The sequence below is a fragment of the Trichosurus vulpecula genome, chromosome 8 (assembly GCF_011100635.1).
Source record: "Trichosurus vulpecula isolate mTriVul1 chromosome 8, mTriVul1.pri, whole genome shotgun sequence".
In the NCBI taxonomy this organism is placed as follows: Eukaryota; Metazoa; Chordata; class Mammalia; order Diprotodontia; family Phalangeridae; genus Trichosurus; species Trichosurus vulpecula.
The window spans coordinates 50,920,438-50,938,627 of record NC_050580.1 but is presented as its reverse complement, the minus strand read 5'-3'; the positions used below and the strand labels follow the sequence as shown (position 1 = coordinate 50,938,627).

General features: G+C 45.2%; 1 protein-coding gene across 2 annotated transcripts in view; it reads right to left on the bottom strand.

Annotated features, from left to right (window-relative positions):
- The window catches only part of ARID3B (AT-rich interaction domain 3B), a 56,853-nt gene that overhangs the window by 13,327 nt on the left and 25,336 nt on the right, over positions 1–18,190 (bottom strand). For both annotated transcript variants that reach the window (XM_036736851.1, XM_036736852.1), the window contains exons 3-4: positions 12,421–12,492; positions 12,103–12,175 (exon numbers count right to left, since the gene is read on the bottom strand). In XM_036736851.1, coding sequence (XP_036592746.1) covers positions 12,103–12,175; positions 12,421–12,492 — 145 coding nt within the window. The remainder of the gene's footprint in view (positions 1–12,102; positions 12,176–12,420; positions 12,493–18,190) is intronic.

The following is an 18,190-nucleotide window of genomic DNA, read 5'->3' as shown; positions in this document are numbered from 1 at the left end:
ATCATGTCCTTTTTGACAGGAGTCCTGGGCCTTATCTGCACCCCGAGAAATGCCACTGGGCCCAGGCTCCCTCCTCAATAAAGGAGACTGACAGTTCTAACAAAGCAGCCCCTTATCAGATTTCAGCCTGGAAGCTGGAGGCAGCCTGAGGGGCAGCCATGTAGAAGGCTTTTATGGAGACCACAATCTACTGAAAGAAGCTGGGATTTTTTAACCCTTGTTAGTAGGAATGCTACTGGAGGCGAATGTGAGCAGGGCACAAGCCCAGGACTGAGCATGGCTGTTGCTGTAAATGGGATGCTCTGAGATAGCAATTACTCGATAAAAAGACAGTCTGAAAAACAGTTCTGTTGGGGGTGGGGAGGAGATGGCCCCCTTTGGCCCAAGGGAAAGAACTGGGTGTGGGACAAGAGGGTCAGGGTCCCTCACTGTTTTTCCCTGGCTCAGAAAGAATCATTAATCATTTTGGTAGAAAAACTGTCAAGTCCAGCAAGTGGGGGAAGCTCAGAAGTGGGGGAAGCTCCAAGGCAGGCCCTACTCCAGGCCATGCCTCTGCAGATTAACCCTTCCACTACCAAAACCTCATTTTTTAGGACCAGGCAGGGAGGTGAGCCATGATATTCTTATGAACTGTTTTTGTAGGGAATACCTTCTTGAAGGCAATCGAGCCACAGGGTCAGCAAACTCTAGGTGGACTGTTCCATAAGAAAGGGCATGCAATTAATATGCAAATGTCCAACAAAACCATTTATAACCCAATACCCCAAGCCCCCCTCAATTCCAAAACACAGTTGTCTTCCAGTCCTCCCACCTCAAAGTGGGGTTGGCCGTCTGTAAATCCCTCCCCCCCTTCTGCCCTGTCCCATCCTGCTCCACTGTGTGCTGCTGTGGGGAAAACGCTGGCCAACAAGCTCTCTTTAAGCACTTCCTTTGCACCAGGCCCTGTGCTCAGATCTGAGGACACAAAGAAAGGGGGGGAAAGCAAGAAAGAAAAAGCGAGCCAAAGGGTCCTGCATTCCAGAAGTTCACAGACTAACTGGCAAGGCCCTTCTCTCCTGGGACCCTTAGCTTCCTCATTTTTAATAGGAATGATGCCGCTCACACCGCCTGCCTCAGAGGAAGCGCTTCATCAATACAAGGTATTACCTCTAACCGACGAAGTTCTGGGCCCCAGCCTGCGCAACATCCTCCGATGGGGCCAATAATCCTGACGGATCCAGCTAAGCCTCCACAACCCCCAAGGGTTCAGGGTTCAGATTCTCTCTAAGAGAGGAGAGCAGGCAGGAAGAAGGCCAAGGCCCACGTGCTCGCTCGAGGTCAGTTATCCCTCGTCCCTTCCTGCCTGACTCTGAACGAAAAAGGATGAAAATGGGGGCTGCTGGCCTCCAGTCGAGAGGAGCAACCAAGAGTGGCTCACACGCTGCTTCCTAAGTTATAATTTTCCTGTACACATTATCTCATTGAAATTTCATAAACTTGGTGAGATGGATGAATAGATATCACCCCCATATTGCAGATGAGACAGCTAGCAAACCTAGATAAAGCACTTCCAGATCTGCAAAGCACTGTACAGACAGGATTTCACTGGACCCTCACAATAACTCTGGGAGGTAGGTGCTATTCTTATCCCCATTTTATAGATGAGGAAACTGAGGCTGGGAAGGGCAAGTAACTTGCCCAGAGTCATACATCTAGTAAAATGTCTGAGGAGGTTTCCTGATTCCAATAAAGCTCTGTCTATTCTGTCAGCTAGCTGCCAGCAACTGAGCCAGAGAAATCCCAAATGACTTTTACCCAAAGTCACAAAGCCAATGGGCAAGGAGCAGAGACCTGAACCATCCTTCCTATTCCAAAGCCAGTGTCTGTCCCCCTAGGGGACAGCTGACTCTGTCAGGAGCTGCAGATCTTTGCTGGACTCTCCAGGATAAGCCTTCTGGAATCTGCGACGCTGGAATGCATTCTTATGGTGTGTTAGGGCGGCCCTTTCCCCCCTAACGTTCCCCTATATCCACACACCCACAACACATCTTCCCTTCCAAACATTTTTCAACTGAAGCTGCTAGCAGAATGCCAGACTCCATTCCCACAGACAGATGCACCGCTAAGCTTGTCCTCCGTCTCCAACCCTCCACCTCCACCTCCTCCTCCTCGTTTGTGCCAGATTACTGGCAGAGATGGAGGAAACTCAAGTGAACCCATTTGGCGACTTGCTACAAGCTCCACTAAAAGATTTCAGAGGGAGAGGAGGGCTGACTCCAATGGCTAAAGTGAATCATTTAGATTATCTGTGGTTTTCAATGGCCCATGTTCTCCCATTACCAAGGATAACGGACAGCCAGTCGTAGCATATCAAATGACATGACACAGCAGTAGTGGCTGTGTGGCCTGAAGAATGGTAACAAGTTAAGAGTTGAGATCTTGACATCCTCAGAAAAGTGGCTGGGCCTGAGGCAGCAAAGACTGCCTCTTGAACTTTCAGGAGAAGCTAGAGCAGACCAGACCGAAGGTGGGGAGTCTCCTGAGGATGACACTCTATTCCACTGCAGTTCGATGGGCCTCTGGGGCCAGAGCTGTGCTGTGGACTAACAAGAGCCACAGCACACAAGCATTTCCTCGGCTGTGAAAGGCAGATAAGCACACAACACAAGGCAACACCCTCAGCCAAGCTCCTTTCCCACAGTAAATCCTTAGTCCACACACATCAAAAGTGGATCCTACAGCCCATTTGGGAAAACCAAAGTCAGTCTGCAACTGTGAACAGAATAAGGAGACCCTCTCCTTCACACTGCCTTACAAGGTGTGTGCAGAGCTAGCTGGTGAAACATGAATCACACCAAAGCTTACTAGCTTGCAGAGTGCCCATGAGAGTCCTGTGAAGGGGGCCAGCACCTTTGATGTCCCTGCTCTGACCTTTGGGCAAAGGGCACATTTTTCTTTAAGTGCTGTGAAACCCAATTATAAAATGCAATAGCACGCACGGACTTCCTTATGCTCTCTGGGGCTCTTCATCACACCTCCCTTGTACACAAGGATGAAGCTAATAGGCCACAGAGTGCTATGTTGGGCTTCCATTTACCTGAGATTAGCCACTGAGGCAGGGAAGATGCTAGGGTTGTCAGGTCCCTAGTCCGGGCTTCTAGCATCCTGGCTTCTTGAATACCTGAGGCTCTGCTCCACTGCCAGGGAACAGGCTCCTCTTCTTTCTCCCTTATGAAGAGGCAAAGAGACTATGTTTCTATGTCTGTACCAGTTTTGGGGCACTGGAGTTGAGAGGACTCCTCAGTGGATGGTCCTGAGACACATGCTGATGAAGTTAGAGAGTAATTTACAAACAACTACTAGGGAGTATAATTAGCCCACAGATTCTACATAGAACTGGTTAGCCAATGATACATACAGATATGTGTGGTATGTATGTATGGGTGACGTTGAGAAGGTAAAGAGTTCTAAAAACCAGCAACAATCTTCCCAAATAATTAACTAGAGGAAATAACACCAAGAATGGCTTACTTAATTCAGTTTGGTTTTCAGTAACTGCGTTGGAGGATGGTGGGAGCTTCAGCTTTGGCATCTGTGGAATTTAATGCCTGCTGTACACAGAATGTGTTTGAGTAGTGAAACCTACTAACAAAGCTCCCCTAGAGATGGATGTAATGATGACAAAGACCTACGTACACTGGAGCAGGTTACGCTTCTTTCATACCTCACGCAGCTTCCAGTCTCTTCCTCATCCCTGTCACCATCTTGCCCTCTGACTTGCTGCTATTCCATTTCTCCCCACCTGGAGAAACATCTCTGGACTGAATTGCCCGAAATATAACCTCGGCTAGTAGGGGAATTAATGCATTTAGGGTTGGCCCTGGATCAAGCTGTTTTAATTGGTAAATACAAACACAATTTTCCCCTATGCCACCAGGACAGACCAGGCTTCACATCCCATTCGTTTTGCCTGACTTCAACTGGGCCCTTACTGCTGCAAGGCAATCCTTTTACATCTCCCTAATTAACTCACTATCCCATTCACTATAGGGGCTTTTCCAAACCTCCCATAGCTCCCCCTCCCTACATCCTCTCAGCTGAAAACCTTGTCTCATGTTTTACAAAAAAAATCTAGGCAATTTGCCAAGAGCTCCCTCTCCTCCCCGCCTCCTCACCTCCTCTCACCTAGAAGCCTTCTGCTACTACCTCCTCTTTTGCCCCACTTCACAGAATGACCTGGCCCTTCTTGCCAAGGCTACCCCCTCTACACTCACAAGTGACCCCATTCTTCTCCACAAATCACCTCCTCTATCATCCCCATTCTCATACTTATCTTTGATTTCTCCCTATCTAGGGGGAAGATTAGCAGAGTGCCTGGCACAAAGTAGGCACTTAATACGTGTTTACTGACTGCTTCTCTACTGCCTACAAACATGCCCTTTTCTCTCCCATGCCCAAAAAACCCTCACTTCTTCTATCCATCCCTATCACCCCCCTCCCATCTTTTGTAGCTAAACTCCTTGAGAAGTCCTTCTACAATCAGTGCCTTCACTTCCTTTACTCCTAACGTCTTCTCTATAGACCTCATCATTCTGGGCAAACTAGCCCCTCTAAAGTCTTAATTACCTAATAGACTTTCATCAATCCTCATCCTTCTTGACCCCTCTGCAGCCTCTGACGTTGCTGATCACTCTCTTCTGCTTGATACCCTCTTCTTTCTAGGCTGTGGGGCACATTCTCTCCTGGTTCTCCTCCTCCCTATCAGACTACTCCTTCTCATCCTCCTTTGCTGGATCTTCATCTAGGTCATGACTGATAAATGTGGGTGTCCCACAGGGCTCAGTCCTGGTCTCCTTTCCCTTCATCCTATTTCACTTAATGATCTCATCAGCTCCCATGGATTCAATTATCATCTCTAAGCTGATGATTCTCACATCTATTTATCCAGCCCTAACCTCTCTGTTGACCTTCAGTCTCCCATTTTTAAATGCCTATTAGAAATCTTGAACTAATCCCAAAGAGATCAAAAAAAGGGAAAAGGACATACTTGTAAAAAATACTTAAAGCAGCTCTTTTTGTGGTGCCTAAGAATTGGAAATCAAGGGGATGCCTACCAATTAGGGAATGGCTGAACAAGTATGTGGTTGTCACAGAATATTACTGTGTTATGAGAAATGATGAGCAGGATGCTCTCAGAAAAAAACTTGGAAAGATTTACATGAACTGATGCAAAGTGAAGTGAGCAGAACCAGGAGAATGTTGTACACAGTAACAGCAATACTATATGATGAAAACTGTGAATGATTTAGCTATTCTGGTCAATACAATGATCCAAGACAATCCCAAAGGACGCATGATGAAACATGCTATCTGCCTCCAGAGAAAGAACTGATATTGTCTGAATTCAGACTGAAGCATACTATTTTCACTTTCTTTCTCTCTTCCTTTTTTTTATTCGAGTCTTCTTGTACAGAATGACTAACATGGAAATGTTTTACATATTTGCACATGTATAACCTATTATCAGATTGCTCGACATTTCAGAATTGTTTAACATGTAATTAGGGGAAAAATGAAATATTATTTTTTTAAATCTTGAACTTGTCCCGTAGACATACCCCAAATTGAACTCATGATCTCTCCCCCAAACCCTCCCCTTCCAAACTTCCCTATTGCTAACTTTCACAATCCTCCCAGGTATGTGGGTCCCTAACAATTCATCCTCAACTCCTCACATTTCCTCCCCGCAACATATGTCATCTGTGGCCAATGCCTGTCGAGTGTATCTTTGTGATATCTCGAGTACGCCCCCTTCTAAACTCAAGACTGCTGGCTCTCCTTCCTGCCACAAGTCCCTCCTCCCTCCAGTCCATTCTCTACTCCTAGAATCCCCTACTTCTTAATCTAATTCAACTCCCCAAACACTGAGCCATGCTGACTCCCCTACAGCATGGCTGCTGGGAACAGGAGGCATGGAGTCTCCCTATAAGGGCCAACAGCTGAAAGAACAGTGCAAGGTTCAAAGCCCGGGAGCTCCCTGCCCAGCTTCCAATGTGTAAAGCAGGCTGCCCGGGTGGTAAAGAAAACTGACCAGCGGCATAAGTGCAAGAAAAAGCAAGCAGAAACTAGTCTGTCCTAGAAATCAAAGGTAATGATTACAGGCTGAAAGATCCCTCTGTGGAAGCCAATTCACCCAAACAATTAAAAGAGGGGAATAGCTACACAGGAACACAAAAAGGCAGCTGGAGCCTCCCTCTACCTCCCCAGGCATTATGGCCACGGGAAAGTCATTTTATCACTCGCAGCTGCAATCATTCAGGGACGGCCTGCTGTGCTCCTGCCGCAAATAAACCTCATCTATTCAACCTGCATTAAGACTATGCCCCAGCATTTTGAAGAACCTTCCTGGCGCCAGTGACTAGGACTTGTGACCTTTCAAGCTCAGGGAATTTTTGGAAGCCTCTTGTGAAATTTGCCATTTATTCTTCACACCAGACCTAAGAGCATGAGTCACTAGCCCTGCTGTCTTCCCAACAGCCCCCAAGAGCTGGCATTATCCCACAGACCTCAGAAAGTTCAATTTAAAAATGACAAGAAAGCCACAAATGTCAGGGGCCCTTATTCTCACTCCCATGTGAAATGTAAAGATTCCAGGCTTCACACATCTAAGGTACACAATCAATTCCCAGTCGCCTTGACAGACTTTCAGAATGAGAGTATTTTCCTGAGAAGCAGGCATTGCAAGTACAATGGAAATGGCCTCACAACTGGGCTCCCATTCTCTGGTCTCTCTCCACTCAAATTTAACCTTTATACCCTTGTTCATTATGTTTCCAAAGCACTGCCTTCTCCATGGATTTGCTCACTTAACCTCTTTTATTTTTATATTCCTTATTTTTAAAATGAGAATACTATTACTTGACCCATAGAGTTGTTGTGAGAGAAAAACATTTTTTAACCTTAAAAGTGTCAAGAAATGAGAGTTTTAAATGATCATGTCAGTCCCCTGTTCACAATTTTCTAATGGTTAAGACTGCCTGCCTATAGGATGAAATGGGCTCTTAGGCCTATCATTCAGGAAGTGCCACCACAGTGGGCCAACCTCCCTTTACAGCCTTCTCTCCTACTACTCTCCACTAGGTATTCCCCTAAGAAAAAACACCAATATTAAGCACTTGTTGTTTGCCAAGGACTGTGCTAGGTACTGGGGAAGATACAAGTTTAGATAAGACGTGATTCCCCTCTTCAAGGTCTTTACAATCTAGCGGAGGGATTAGACACTACCATCAACAGATAAAACGCCATCATTCGGAACTTAACCAAAGAGTCAGGAGATCACTGTGACTAGGCAAACTCTCAGCCCCATTTACAGGCAAGACAACTGAGGCTTCTTTAAAGGTTACAGACACATTGCTGGTTAGTGGCAGAGTTCAGAACTCAACTCTCTCGTCTTTCTACAGAGTAATTTTTGTTATTGTGCCAGGTCTCATGTCATTTGACTTTTCCTAAGCCTCTACCTCATCTCCCTACCTAGAATGTCAACATCTGAAGTGAAGGATCATTGAGCATTATCTGGTTTTTGCACCCCTGTCCCTGCCCCCTCAAAGGAGGCAGCAGAGAGCTTGGCACGTGCCATAGCTGGGGCTCAAGAAATACCTACTAAATGAATGAATCTGCTCCTATTCCTAGTTCTAGACTCACCTCATCACCTGGTACATATTCTGCCCCTCAGTTTCCCTGTCTGCAAAATGAGAACAATGGTAATCATCATCTTCCTCCCTTATTAGGACAGAAAAAGACAAAGAAGCTGCAGATTCCTCCATTCTCTGTCCTGGTCATACCAGAGAGAGGGAGTTCTGATATATCGACAGAAGTTGGAATAGGTGAGATGATTCAGCAAAACAGCCCCCACTGGAAGGCCAACTGGGCTAGGGAAGGGGCGAGCGGCCCCTTGGCAGAATGGACCAGAGCCAGCCCTAGCGGCAGGAAGACCCCACGCACGTGCCTACTCTGCCCTACTAGCTGGTGACCCTGAGCACACCCCTCAACTTCCTGGTGTCTCAGACAAATCTCTAAGATTGTCATTCGCAGAATGGTTGTTAATTTACATCACTAGAAGGAGTTTCCTCACCAGGAGTTCTCTTTCCCAAATAAATCACAGATCAGTTTTAAAAACAAAGATCTGGATAAAGTCAAAGCTCAGCTACCTGTGGTAATTGGAGACTGGAGAGATCCAAGGTGAGATGAGCTCAGGTTTACCATTCACCAAGTATTTTCCTGCAAACATTCTCAGGACGCAGGCAATTCAAGCCTCATTATTCCCATTTAATATATAATGAAAATTGCCTCAGATAAGTGACCTTGCCCACTTCAAATGACTCTTGGTGTCATGAGTCGGGTTATCTGAATCCAAGTCTTCCATTCTTTCCAATACAACCATGTTGCCCTTCCAAATGAGAGCACACACCTGACTATTAAGTATTTTAACCACACTTTCTCATCTGATACTCATAACAATTTGAAGATATTGAGGTCCTGTGAGATTAGAGCGTTGGAGGCAACATCAACACGACGGCTTCAGCTGGGGAAGAACGGAAGACAAAGAGCTAGGCAGGGAACCCCATTAGATGCATTGCCCTCAGTTCCTGTGGCACAGTACAGCCCACTCATGTGGAGGCTCTGGACTGGGTGCGGGAGCATCCTTGTCCAGTCAAAGGCAGGGGCTCTGCAGAGCAAGATGATCTCTTACCTCCTTGCTTAAATTCCATATGCATTGTACAGATAAAAGTTCAAATTTAGAGAAGATGACATTACTATGGCCTGGAAGAGGCAGGGAAGGCCTCCCAAGGGAGCTGGGCTCCTCAGTGCTTCTCCTCCTTGGTATCTGTACCCTATCTGACACTGCTGCCCACCTTCCTCGCTTCAGGATTCTGTCCCATGGCTTTCTGGGCTAGTTTTCTCCTAGGGCCCCTCCTCCCTAGCCACCTGCTCCTCTGTCTCCTGGGCTGGTTCACCAGGACCTCTTCTCTTCCGGTCACTTCAGCACCTCCTATAGGTTCACTATAGGTTCTCCACGCGGATAACTTCCAGATCTCTCTACACGCGGCCCCAATCTCTCTCATAGAGTCACAGAATCAGAGTTGGAAGAGATGTCAGTGTTCGCCTAGTCCAACCCAAAAGGAATCCCCACTCTGAGCCACCTGACAAGTGGCCTCTGCTTGAAGACCTCCCCAGAGGGGGACCCCACCCACCTCAAGGCGGCCCATCTCCCACATGGATGACTCCCATCATTACAAAGTTGTCCTGACACAAAGTGTAAATTGGCTTCTTTGCTCTATCCTCTGATCCTGGTTCTACCCTTTAGAGTCTAAACAGAACAAATCGAACCTCTCCTTGGCTGGGCTTCAGTCCTACTGCCTCCTGGATGTTCCAGAGACAGCTCAAGCTCACCAGGCCCAGGGTCATGACATCATGGTTATCCACACCTCCTCCTCTCTCCCCGACAAGGCCCCTGCTGCCAAAGTTTGTTTTCGCCTCCATGTCTTTCAAATCTGACCTCTTCTATGTGCATGTAGAGCACCAGCTTCACTCAGGTGCTCATTATGGCAGCTGCTGCCCGGGCTTCCAAATAGAGCTCTCTCCACTCCAATCCAGCAGCCACATGACTGCTAACATGATTTCCCTTCATCACAGACTTGACCACACTACTCCCTTACTCAATCAATTCTAGTGACTCCCCATTCCCTCTAGGAGAAACTGTAACCTCCTGTCTGGCTTGTAGAGACCTTCAGGACCTGGCCCTAATCAATCTTCCTGGCTCCCCACCTTGCACTCTGTGACCCAGAAAAATGGATCTTCTCCCTGTCCCTCACGTACCACTTGCCACCTCTTCGCCCTGGCTGTTCCCAATGCCTGTCGTTGCCTCTCTCCTTCCCTCTCAGTTCAAGCATCACCTTCCTCATGAAGCCTTTCCTGATTCCTTCCAGATGCTAGTCTCTGCCACCCTCCCTTATTACCTTGTACTTAATTATCTTGTATGTATTTTGTATTATTCTATATAGGCTGTCCCAAATGTCTTAGTGCAGCTTTTGAGTTTTGGGATATTCCATCTATCTTGATTCTGTACATGTGTACACACACACACACACACACACACACACACACACGTGTCTCCTTAGAATGTAAACTTTTGTTTCATATTTGGTCTTTGTATCTATCCCCAGCACCTAGGACAGTGCCTGGCACAGAGTAGGCACCGAATAATTGCATACTAATTTACTGAGTGACTCCATGAGTTGGGTAACATGATCCCAGGCTAGAGACAAATCAAGCTGAGTGGTAGAGTCAAGACTGAAGCCCAGACCTTTGGCCTCCAAATGAGTAACCAACATAGACTCTACCTCGTATAACCAACCATCCTAGGTCTCTTAGCAGCTGGCAAAGTGTTCTGCATACAATAAGTGCTTAATAAATACTGACTGCCTGCACAAGGGGAATACAGAAATGAGTCCATCCAGTGTTCCCTCCCCTGGGGTGCCTCAAACTCCCGACAAACCAAGCACCTCATTTTTAGCTGAGATTTTGTCCCGTCAAATTTTTTTACAATAAACCCAAAGAGGCTGGCAATTAACCTCGTCTGCCAAATGACAGTTGAAATCTGCCAAACTCCAATCTTCACTGCTGTCTTCTGATGAGGAGACAATTGGCTTAAGCCAGGCATACGTGCCAAAGGTCTCCAGTCTCCCTGCTCAGCTTCTCTGTAGCCTGGTAAGGCTGCCCTGACTGTTCTTCTGTCTTAGCAGGCCCGATACTACTCTTCCATTTCCCTTTAAAATCCTTCTGGGAATGAGCACAGCAATAAAGAAGAAAATAAAACAGTGGAAATACACTGCTGATTAAAATCTATATTGCTATGGCAGCCCCTTCGAGCCAGGATCAGCTCCTGGCTTGCACCAGCTGGGCTTGTGGAGCTTGTAAATAATTAAAAGGTAATTGGAAGGAGAGACCAAAGTATTAAGTGGATTTTTCTCTCACTCCCCGGGTAAGCAGGAGGTTTTCTGCTGGCAGTCACATACATTTTCAGGATTATATCCTTTTTTCTTCACTAACATTGACATGTGTAGCTTCAGATAACAGTTCTACGTGTAAACCAGTTAGCTTCCCTAGACCCTGTCTTTGCAGAAATTGATGGCTGGGAAAAATGGGACTGAAAGCTTTCCAACACCCTCATGAACCATCCTGTAGTTACATACATCCCGGTCAGGCAGCTGTTGTGGGGAGGGGAACAGGACTGCTCTGGGAAGCTGGGGAGGAGCCAGCACATATTAGCCCAGGCTGAACCAGAGCATCTTAACCTCCTGTATTCAGGAAATGTTGATTTCTCTGTCCACAAAAGGACTGATGCATGAACCCCAACAGTGGCACTGAAGCAAAGGGCTGCAAAGAAACAGGTAGGCACAAGTCTTTCCCGTGGCTTTGAGCAACTGAGGGTGATAGTGCAATGGGAGCTGAGGAGCTCCATGGTGTGGAGTTCATGATTCCTTCTCATGCTTCCTGAGAGCTGACCTTGTTAGTGACCCAGCTCCTCTAACAGGATGTAAAGCAGGAAGGAAACACACTAGGCTCCAGGCTCAGTCACGCCATGGTCCCTAGTGGGAGGGGGTAGGGAGGGATGGAGAGCAAGGAGGAATAAAGAGTCAAGGAGAGTCTGGCACATTTCACAACTGAACTGCAACAATGTGCTAACCAAGAGAATGGAAATAAGGATCCAAGAGCCATTTGAGAACAGAGAAAAGCGTTGGCCTCCCTTTCCATGGATTATTTCAGGTCTTTGCTACAAGTCCTAAGGGGCTCTGGCAATACAGTGAACGACAGAGCAGCTGGGATGATAAAACAGAGGTAACATTTGATTTTGAAATGACTCTTGGGACCAGTTAATTGGAATAAAAACTGAGACGGGGAAGGATTTGTATGACTGTCCCATCCAGATTCCTCCAAAACTCCTCTTCACTCACTTTAGCTGCTGGTTTCGCTACAATACCCAGACTTGATCAGCAAGACCCTCATGGTGGGGCTGTGGAGCTGTGACTCTGAAACGAGGTTAGTCGATACAGGAGTACTCACCCCTCTTTTGCATGAAGATAAAAAGGTCATCCAGGAACTCTTTCCGTTCAGGGTCACCGTCCAGTTCATACAACTGCAAACCCATCCCCCAAGAGAAAAATGTCAAATACCATCCTGCTGGAGGAACAATGCTCTGGTGGAGCAATGGATACAAAAAGTTACCTGCCTCCATTTGGGGGACCCTCCTAATTAGGAATCATGACCCACCCCCATCCTTAGCTTCAGAGATTTGGGTAGGATACTAGAGAAATGATCCATGAAAATAAACTTTCTTTCTAAACCCGAAGGATTTCTGCCATCATACAAAACAGCACAGACCTTAGCAAAATCTCGAGAGATCTCTCTTCCCCGTCCTCCATCAGCATCTTCACTCCAGGTCAAACCACCATTCTGAAAAGGAACAAGGAGGAAAAGTTAACAAGTGAAAGGGAAAGATGACGAGTAGAAAGTGGGCTAAGGAATAATTTAAGGTGAGGACAATGAGGTCTTCTGCAATTCAGCTATTTGGGTTCACATGAAATACTGGTCCGAATGCATCCAAAACAGTCCCTCATTCAAGTCTGACACTGAGGTCATTTTATTTTTCATGGCATGGTTGAAAAAAAAATAGGAAGGAATCAGGTGAAAATGCTTTCTAACTGCAGTGAGAGAGTGGTGTAACATGTGGCTATCAAAGGGCTTGACAAAGACAAAGGCAAGAAAGGTTGGATAAAGTACGGGAGAAGACAGACATCCTCCCAGTGGTTCTCCCCATCACCATCATAGTAACACCATCATCCTGTAGCCTGGGAAAATATGCCCTTTGCCCTCCTACCCTTCTCTGTAAATGAGCAAAAATGGGAGAGAAAAGGCCAGAGGGTAAAATAAACCTGGAACTGGCATCTCTTTCAAACCTAGTCTGTCAGACTTCAAGATCTCGAGTCCTTGAAACTAGTGCCCAGATTCCTAGGAAGTATGAAGTTTCTAGTGACATTACCTAAAACAAGAGAGCAGCCTTTGCTGCTAAAGTGAAAAGTTTATTTTCCTTCAAAAGGCTATAATTCAGGGAAGCTTGCAGTTACACAAATGAATAGTAGGAAAACAACTAATGTGATAGAGGGAGCCTGAGGGTCCCCCAAAATCTTGACAGACAATGGGCTAAATCTAATAGGTTGAATCCTATACTTGGTTTTAAAAGAACCAACCACACAGGCATAGGATAAGGGAGACACAGCTAGGCAACAGCTTATGACGAAAAGACTTGGATTTATTGAAGTACCAGCTAAAGCTGAGTCGACAGTGTGCCATGGTAGCGCCAAAAGCTGAAATCTCAGGCAGCATACTGGCTATCAGCCCCACAGGACACTACGCTAAAGCTCAACATCTGGGGTCTTGGTTCTGTCTGGGTGCTGAACTCTAGGAAGGTCACTGACAAGATGGACTAAGTCAATCAGAGAGATGATGGGCTGGACCACTGAAGGAAAAGGTGAAGGAACTAGAGAAAAAAAGAACAGGGGAGACAAAAGAGTTGTCCTCAGGTATCTGAAAGGCTATTAATGTAGAAAAGGCATAAGATTTACTCTACTTGGCCTCAGAGGACATAAGAAGAACAAATGGTAGATGTTGCAGTGGCATAAGTTTCCTTCTATTATAAGGAAAATGTTTCTAACACATAGTTGTCTAAAAGTAAGAATGAGTTGTCTCAAGGCCACTTTAAGGCCAAACTAAATCTGGCTAGCCAACTGCTGGGGCTTGGATTCCTACTTGGGTGCTAAGTTAGGGAACATGACCACTGAGCCACCTTTCAGTTCCAAGGTGATATATATCTATGCTTGAATGTCACTGGGTTTTTTTTTAAACTGAGTAATTTATTTATTATTTTATTTTTCCCCAGTTACATATAAAAACAATTTTTAATATTCGTTTTTAAAACTCTGAGTTCCTAACTCTTCCTCCCCTCCCCCCATTGAGAAAGCAAGCAATCAAGCAATTCGATATAGGTTATGCATGTGTAGTCATGCAAAACATTTCCATAATAGTCATGTTGTGAAAGAAAACATAGACTAAGGTGGGGGGGGAACCTCAAGAAAAATAAAGTAAAAAAGTATGTTTCAATCTGTATTCAGACTCCATCAGTTCTTTCTCTGGGGATGGAGAGCACTTTTCTTTCTAAGTCCTTCAGAGCGGTCTTGGATCGTTGTATTGCTGAGAATAGCTAAGTCACCTTACAATATTGCTGTTACTTTGCACACAGTACATTTCACTTTGCATCAGCTCACAGACGTTTTTGTGAGGGCATCCTGCCCATCATTTCTTATAATGTAAGAGTATTCCATAATAACCACATAGCACAATATGTTCAGCCATTCCCCAAATGATGGACTTCTCCTCAATTTCTAACTGAAAGTTATTGTTAAAAGGACAGAAGAAGTAAAACTACATCATCAGCTGACTTGATCGATTAGTAGCTCCATTTCTACTGAAGAGGATATGAAGTAGAGGATGCAGAAATTCAGGGTTACTACAGTGGATCTGAAGGAGGCTGCGACGCATCTTGAAAGAAAGAAAAGAAACTCTGGGGGACGCCTACAAGTAGGAAACAGGGAACCATGGAACTGGCCACAGAATAGGAAGTGGTTATTGAAGAAAAAGCTTGTTATTTCAGGGGTTCTGATCTATCCTCCAAGCAGTCAATATTTAAATGCATGTTACAATTTGCAATAGATCTGTTTGCTACCAGTAAGGCTAAAATTCATTTTCTATTTACTATGTAAACTGTTCGTTGTAGTTTAAAGAAAACTAGATATGAGTGATTTTGTTTTTCTTATTTAAAATGCTGATAATCATCCATTACAGAGTGCCATTAATTGCATTACTTTGTTCTTAATAAAGTTGGGGGGTGGGGCAGAAAGGGAAGGTAGGTCAGGAACAATCAAACTGGACCTCACAAACCACTGTTTGTACCTCTCTAATGCATTTATCGACATTACTGGGCATTACACTTATTTGTATAAGCATTTTTATCCCCTTACTAGATTATAAACTCCATGGTCATGCATTAAACAAGCATTTATTAAACACCTACTGTGTTCCAGACTAGCTAGGCACTTGGGGATGCTGTAACAATGAATGAAAAAAATCCCCATTCAAAAGGAGTTTTTCTAAATTCTATCTCTCCCCTGGTGCCTGGCATAGTGCTCTGTGCACAGAAGGTGTTTAATAAACGTTTCCTGAATAAATCAGCATCCTTTGTACATGGGCAGTCCATAAACAATAATACGTATCTACAGACCTCCACACCCAATCTCTATCTCTATCCATGAGTTTATGATCTCTTTATATCACAGGATCTTAAAGGTAGAAGGGACTTGAAAGATAGAGAAAATATCAGCATGGGAAGCATGCAAAGATGAACATCTGAAGACACAACTCTGATGAGGAAAAGGGAAAGTTATATTAAGAAGACTAATGTGATGCCCAGGGAAGTGACCAACCAATTCAAATTTTTTTTAAAGGCAGGTACGTAAAACACAAATATGGCCCAACCCTGTAAAAGCAGGGCCAAGAGGGTCAGAATAAGGTGAGGAAAGCCAAGGATAACAAAGAGAGCTTTCTTTGGTTTATTTCGAGAAAGAAGAAGCTCAAAGATGGGATATGACCAATAGCTGGAAAGGTAAGCCAAGGACAATAAGAAAAAGGGTTCTAAAAACTACATTAGGAAAAAAGGCATCTAAGAAGGGACAGGACCAATGCTTAGGGTAGATGGGATAAGAATTTTGAACTTGGTGAAACAAAGCAGAGTGGCTCCATTTTTGTTTGGCTTCTCATCTCTCTGCCAAGGGGAATTATCTCTGGGCTGGAAAGGTCACTACACAAATGACTGAGAGGGAGCAGATGCCTAAGAGAAGGAGGGCCCAGTGAGAGAGCACCTTGGTGACTTTTTAAAGTCAAGTCCATCTAGAAAAGCAACACTCAAAAAGAACCAGCATGGAATGAATCATAACAGATGATGATGGGCCAACACTGCTTCCATTTTTTATGGAGTTTCTAAACTAGCAGATCAGGAGAATGTTACACATGTTCTTTACCAAAATTTTAGCAAACAAGTGAATACAATCTCTCATGCCAATCTTATAGAAAGAAGAGAGAAATGTAAGCTAGACAGGCACACAATTGAGTATCTTCAGAACTGGTTGAACAGCTAGACCCAAAGAGTGGTCTTGAATAGTTCAATGTAGTACTATCAGTACCAGGCAAAGAATTCTCCAGTGGAGTGCCCAAGGGATCTGTGCTTTGGCCAGTCTGTAACAATGACTTGGATAGAGGTATAGATATTATGCCACTGGACTTTAATGCACTCTGGAAGAGAGTGTGAGGATGATGACTTTGCTCAGCCCTGCCTCACTTAAATCCAAATCATGAGCAAGTCAAGACAATCACCCAAGATGGCATCTGTCCTCTTAGAAAATGAAGGACGAACAGCAGATACTCTGCTTATCAAATCTGCCCAGCATTAGGTAGGATAACTAATATACTGAATGACAACAGTCAGGATTCAGAAACATTTTGTTAAGTTAATAAAATATTTAAATAGAGTTCAATCTAAAAAATCCTAAAATTGGATTAAAAATCTCCATTTGAAAAGTACAAGGTGGGGGAGGCACTGGGATGAGCAGCTCACCTGGAAAAGACTTGAGGTTCTGAAGGACACCAGTTCAATATCAACCAGGTACTCTGAGCAGCTAAGAAAGCAAATGAGACCTCAGGCTGCAAGAAGGGGGAAAGGGGCCCTAGTTCTACTACCAATCTTCTTCTCAGATCACATCTAGAGCACTGTGAGCAGATCTAGACACCATTTTTCAGGAAGGCCACTGACAAGAACAATGTCCAGAAGGGGAGGCCCAGGAAGGTGAAGGGCCCTCCCTACCATAGTAGAATCAGCCCAAGAAACACCTGGAGAAAAGCTGACTGGGGGTGGGGTGGGGGGTGTTAACTGGAAAAGCAATTCCTAGATTCCATCCCTCCTAGAGGATAGACTCGTTCTGCTTAGCTTCTGAGAAAGAAGTAGAAGCCATTAATGGGAGGAAATTGTGAAGAGATAGATGTACAATTGATGTCAGATATTAGAGCTTTCCAGAAATGGAATGAATGGGACAGCTCAGGAAGGGATGGAAGGTCCCTCACTGGTGGTCCTACCACAATGGCTGGATCAATACTATATATCTTGCAGGAGATTGATTTTTGAAGATAGATTGGACTACATGGCCACTGACATCCCTTGCAACCCTGAGATTCTGTGAAAAGATGAGAAAACTGAGGCCTGGGGGGTGGGCGGGAGGGGCTGACTTGCTTAAAGTGATAAAGTAATACTGTGTTCACTACTAAGCTGCTGAAATGAGAATATTTAGGGTTCTGCTTGGTTTTCAAAGCTCTTCGTAACCTGGCCCCAAATCCCCTTTCCAGTATCACAAAATAGGGCCCTTCATGTCCTCTGGGGTCTATCCATACCAGTCTTCTTACTGTTCCCCCAAATCACATGACATCTTCTGTCCCTGGGCCTGCCTTAGAATCCGGCATCTCCTCCAAGCCTCATCTTGGGCACCTCCTTCTAAAGGAGGCTTTTCCTAACATAATGTGATCGAATCTGATTTCTGGGTTAGCATCTTCCTCTTCTCTTGCTCACCTCACACAGCCAATCTGTCCTCAAGCCTTGTCTTTTCTACCTTTATGACATCTCATTTCTGGGCCCTTCTCTTCATGCACACATATGCACCTTAGTTCAGGCCCTTGTCCCCTTCCTCCCACCCCCCAGCTGCCAAGGCCTTCCTCCTCAAAAATGGCTGGAGTTGGCATCATTATCATGAAGAAGAACCACAATGAATAACATTTTTGTAATGCATTGTGATGTGCAAAATACTGTACATATTTTATCCTGTTAGTTCTGCACAACAGCCTTGCGAGGTAGGTGCTACTATCATCCCCACTTGACAGATGAAGAAGCTGAGATTTGCCCAGGGTCCCCCCAGCCTGAGGCAGCATTTGAACTCTAGGCTTCCTCCTTCCAAACCCAGCACTTTGGCCACACTGTCAGCTAAGTGCCTCTATATGT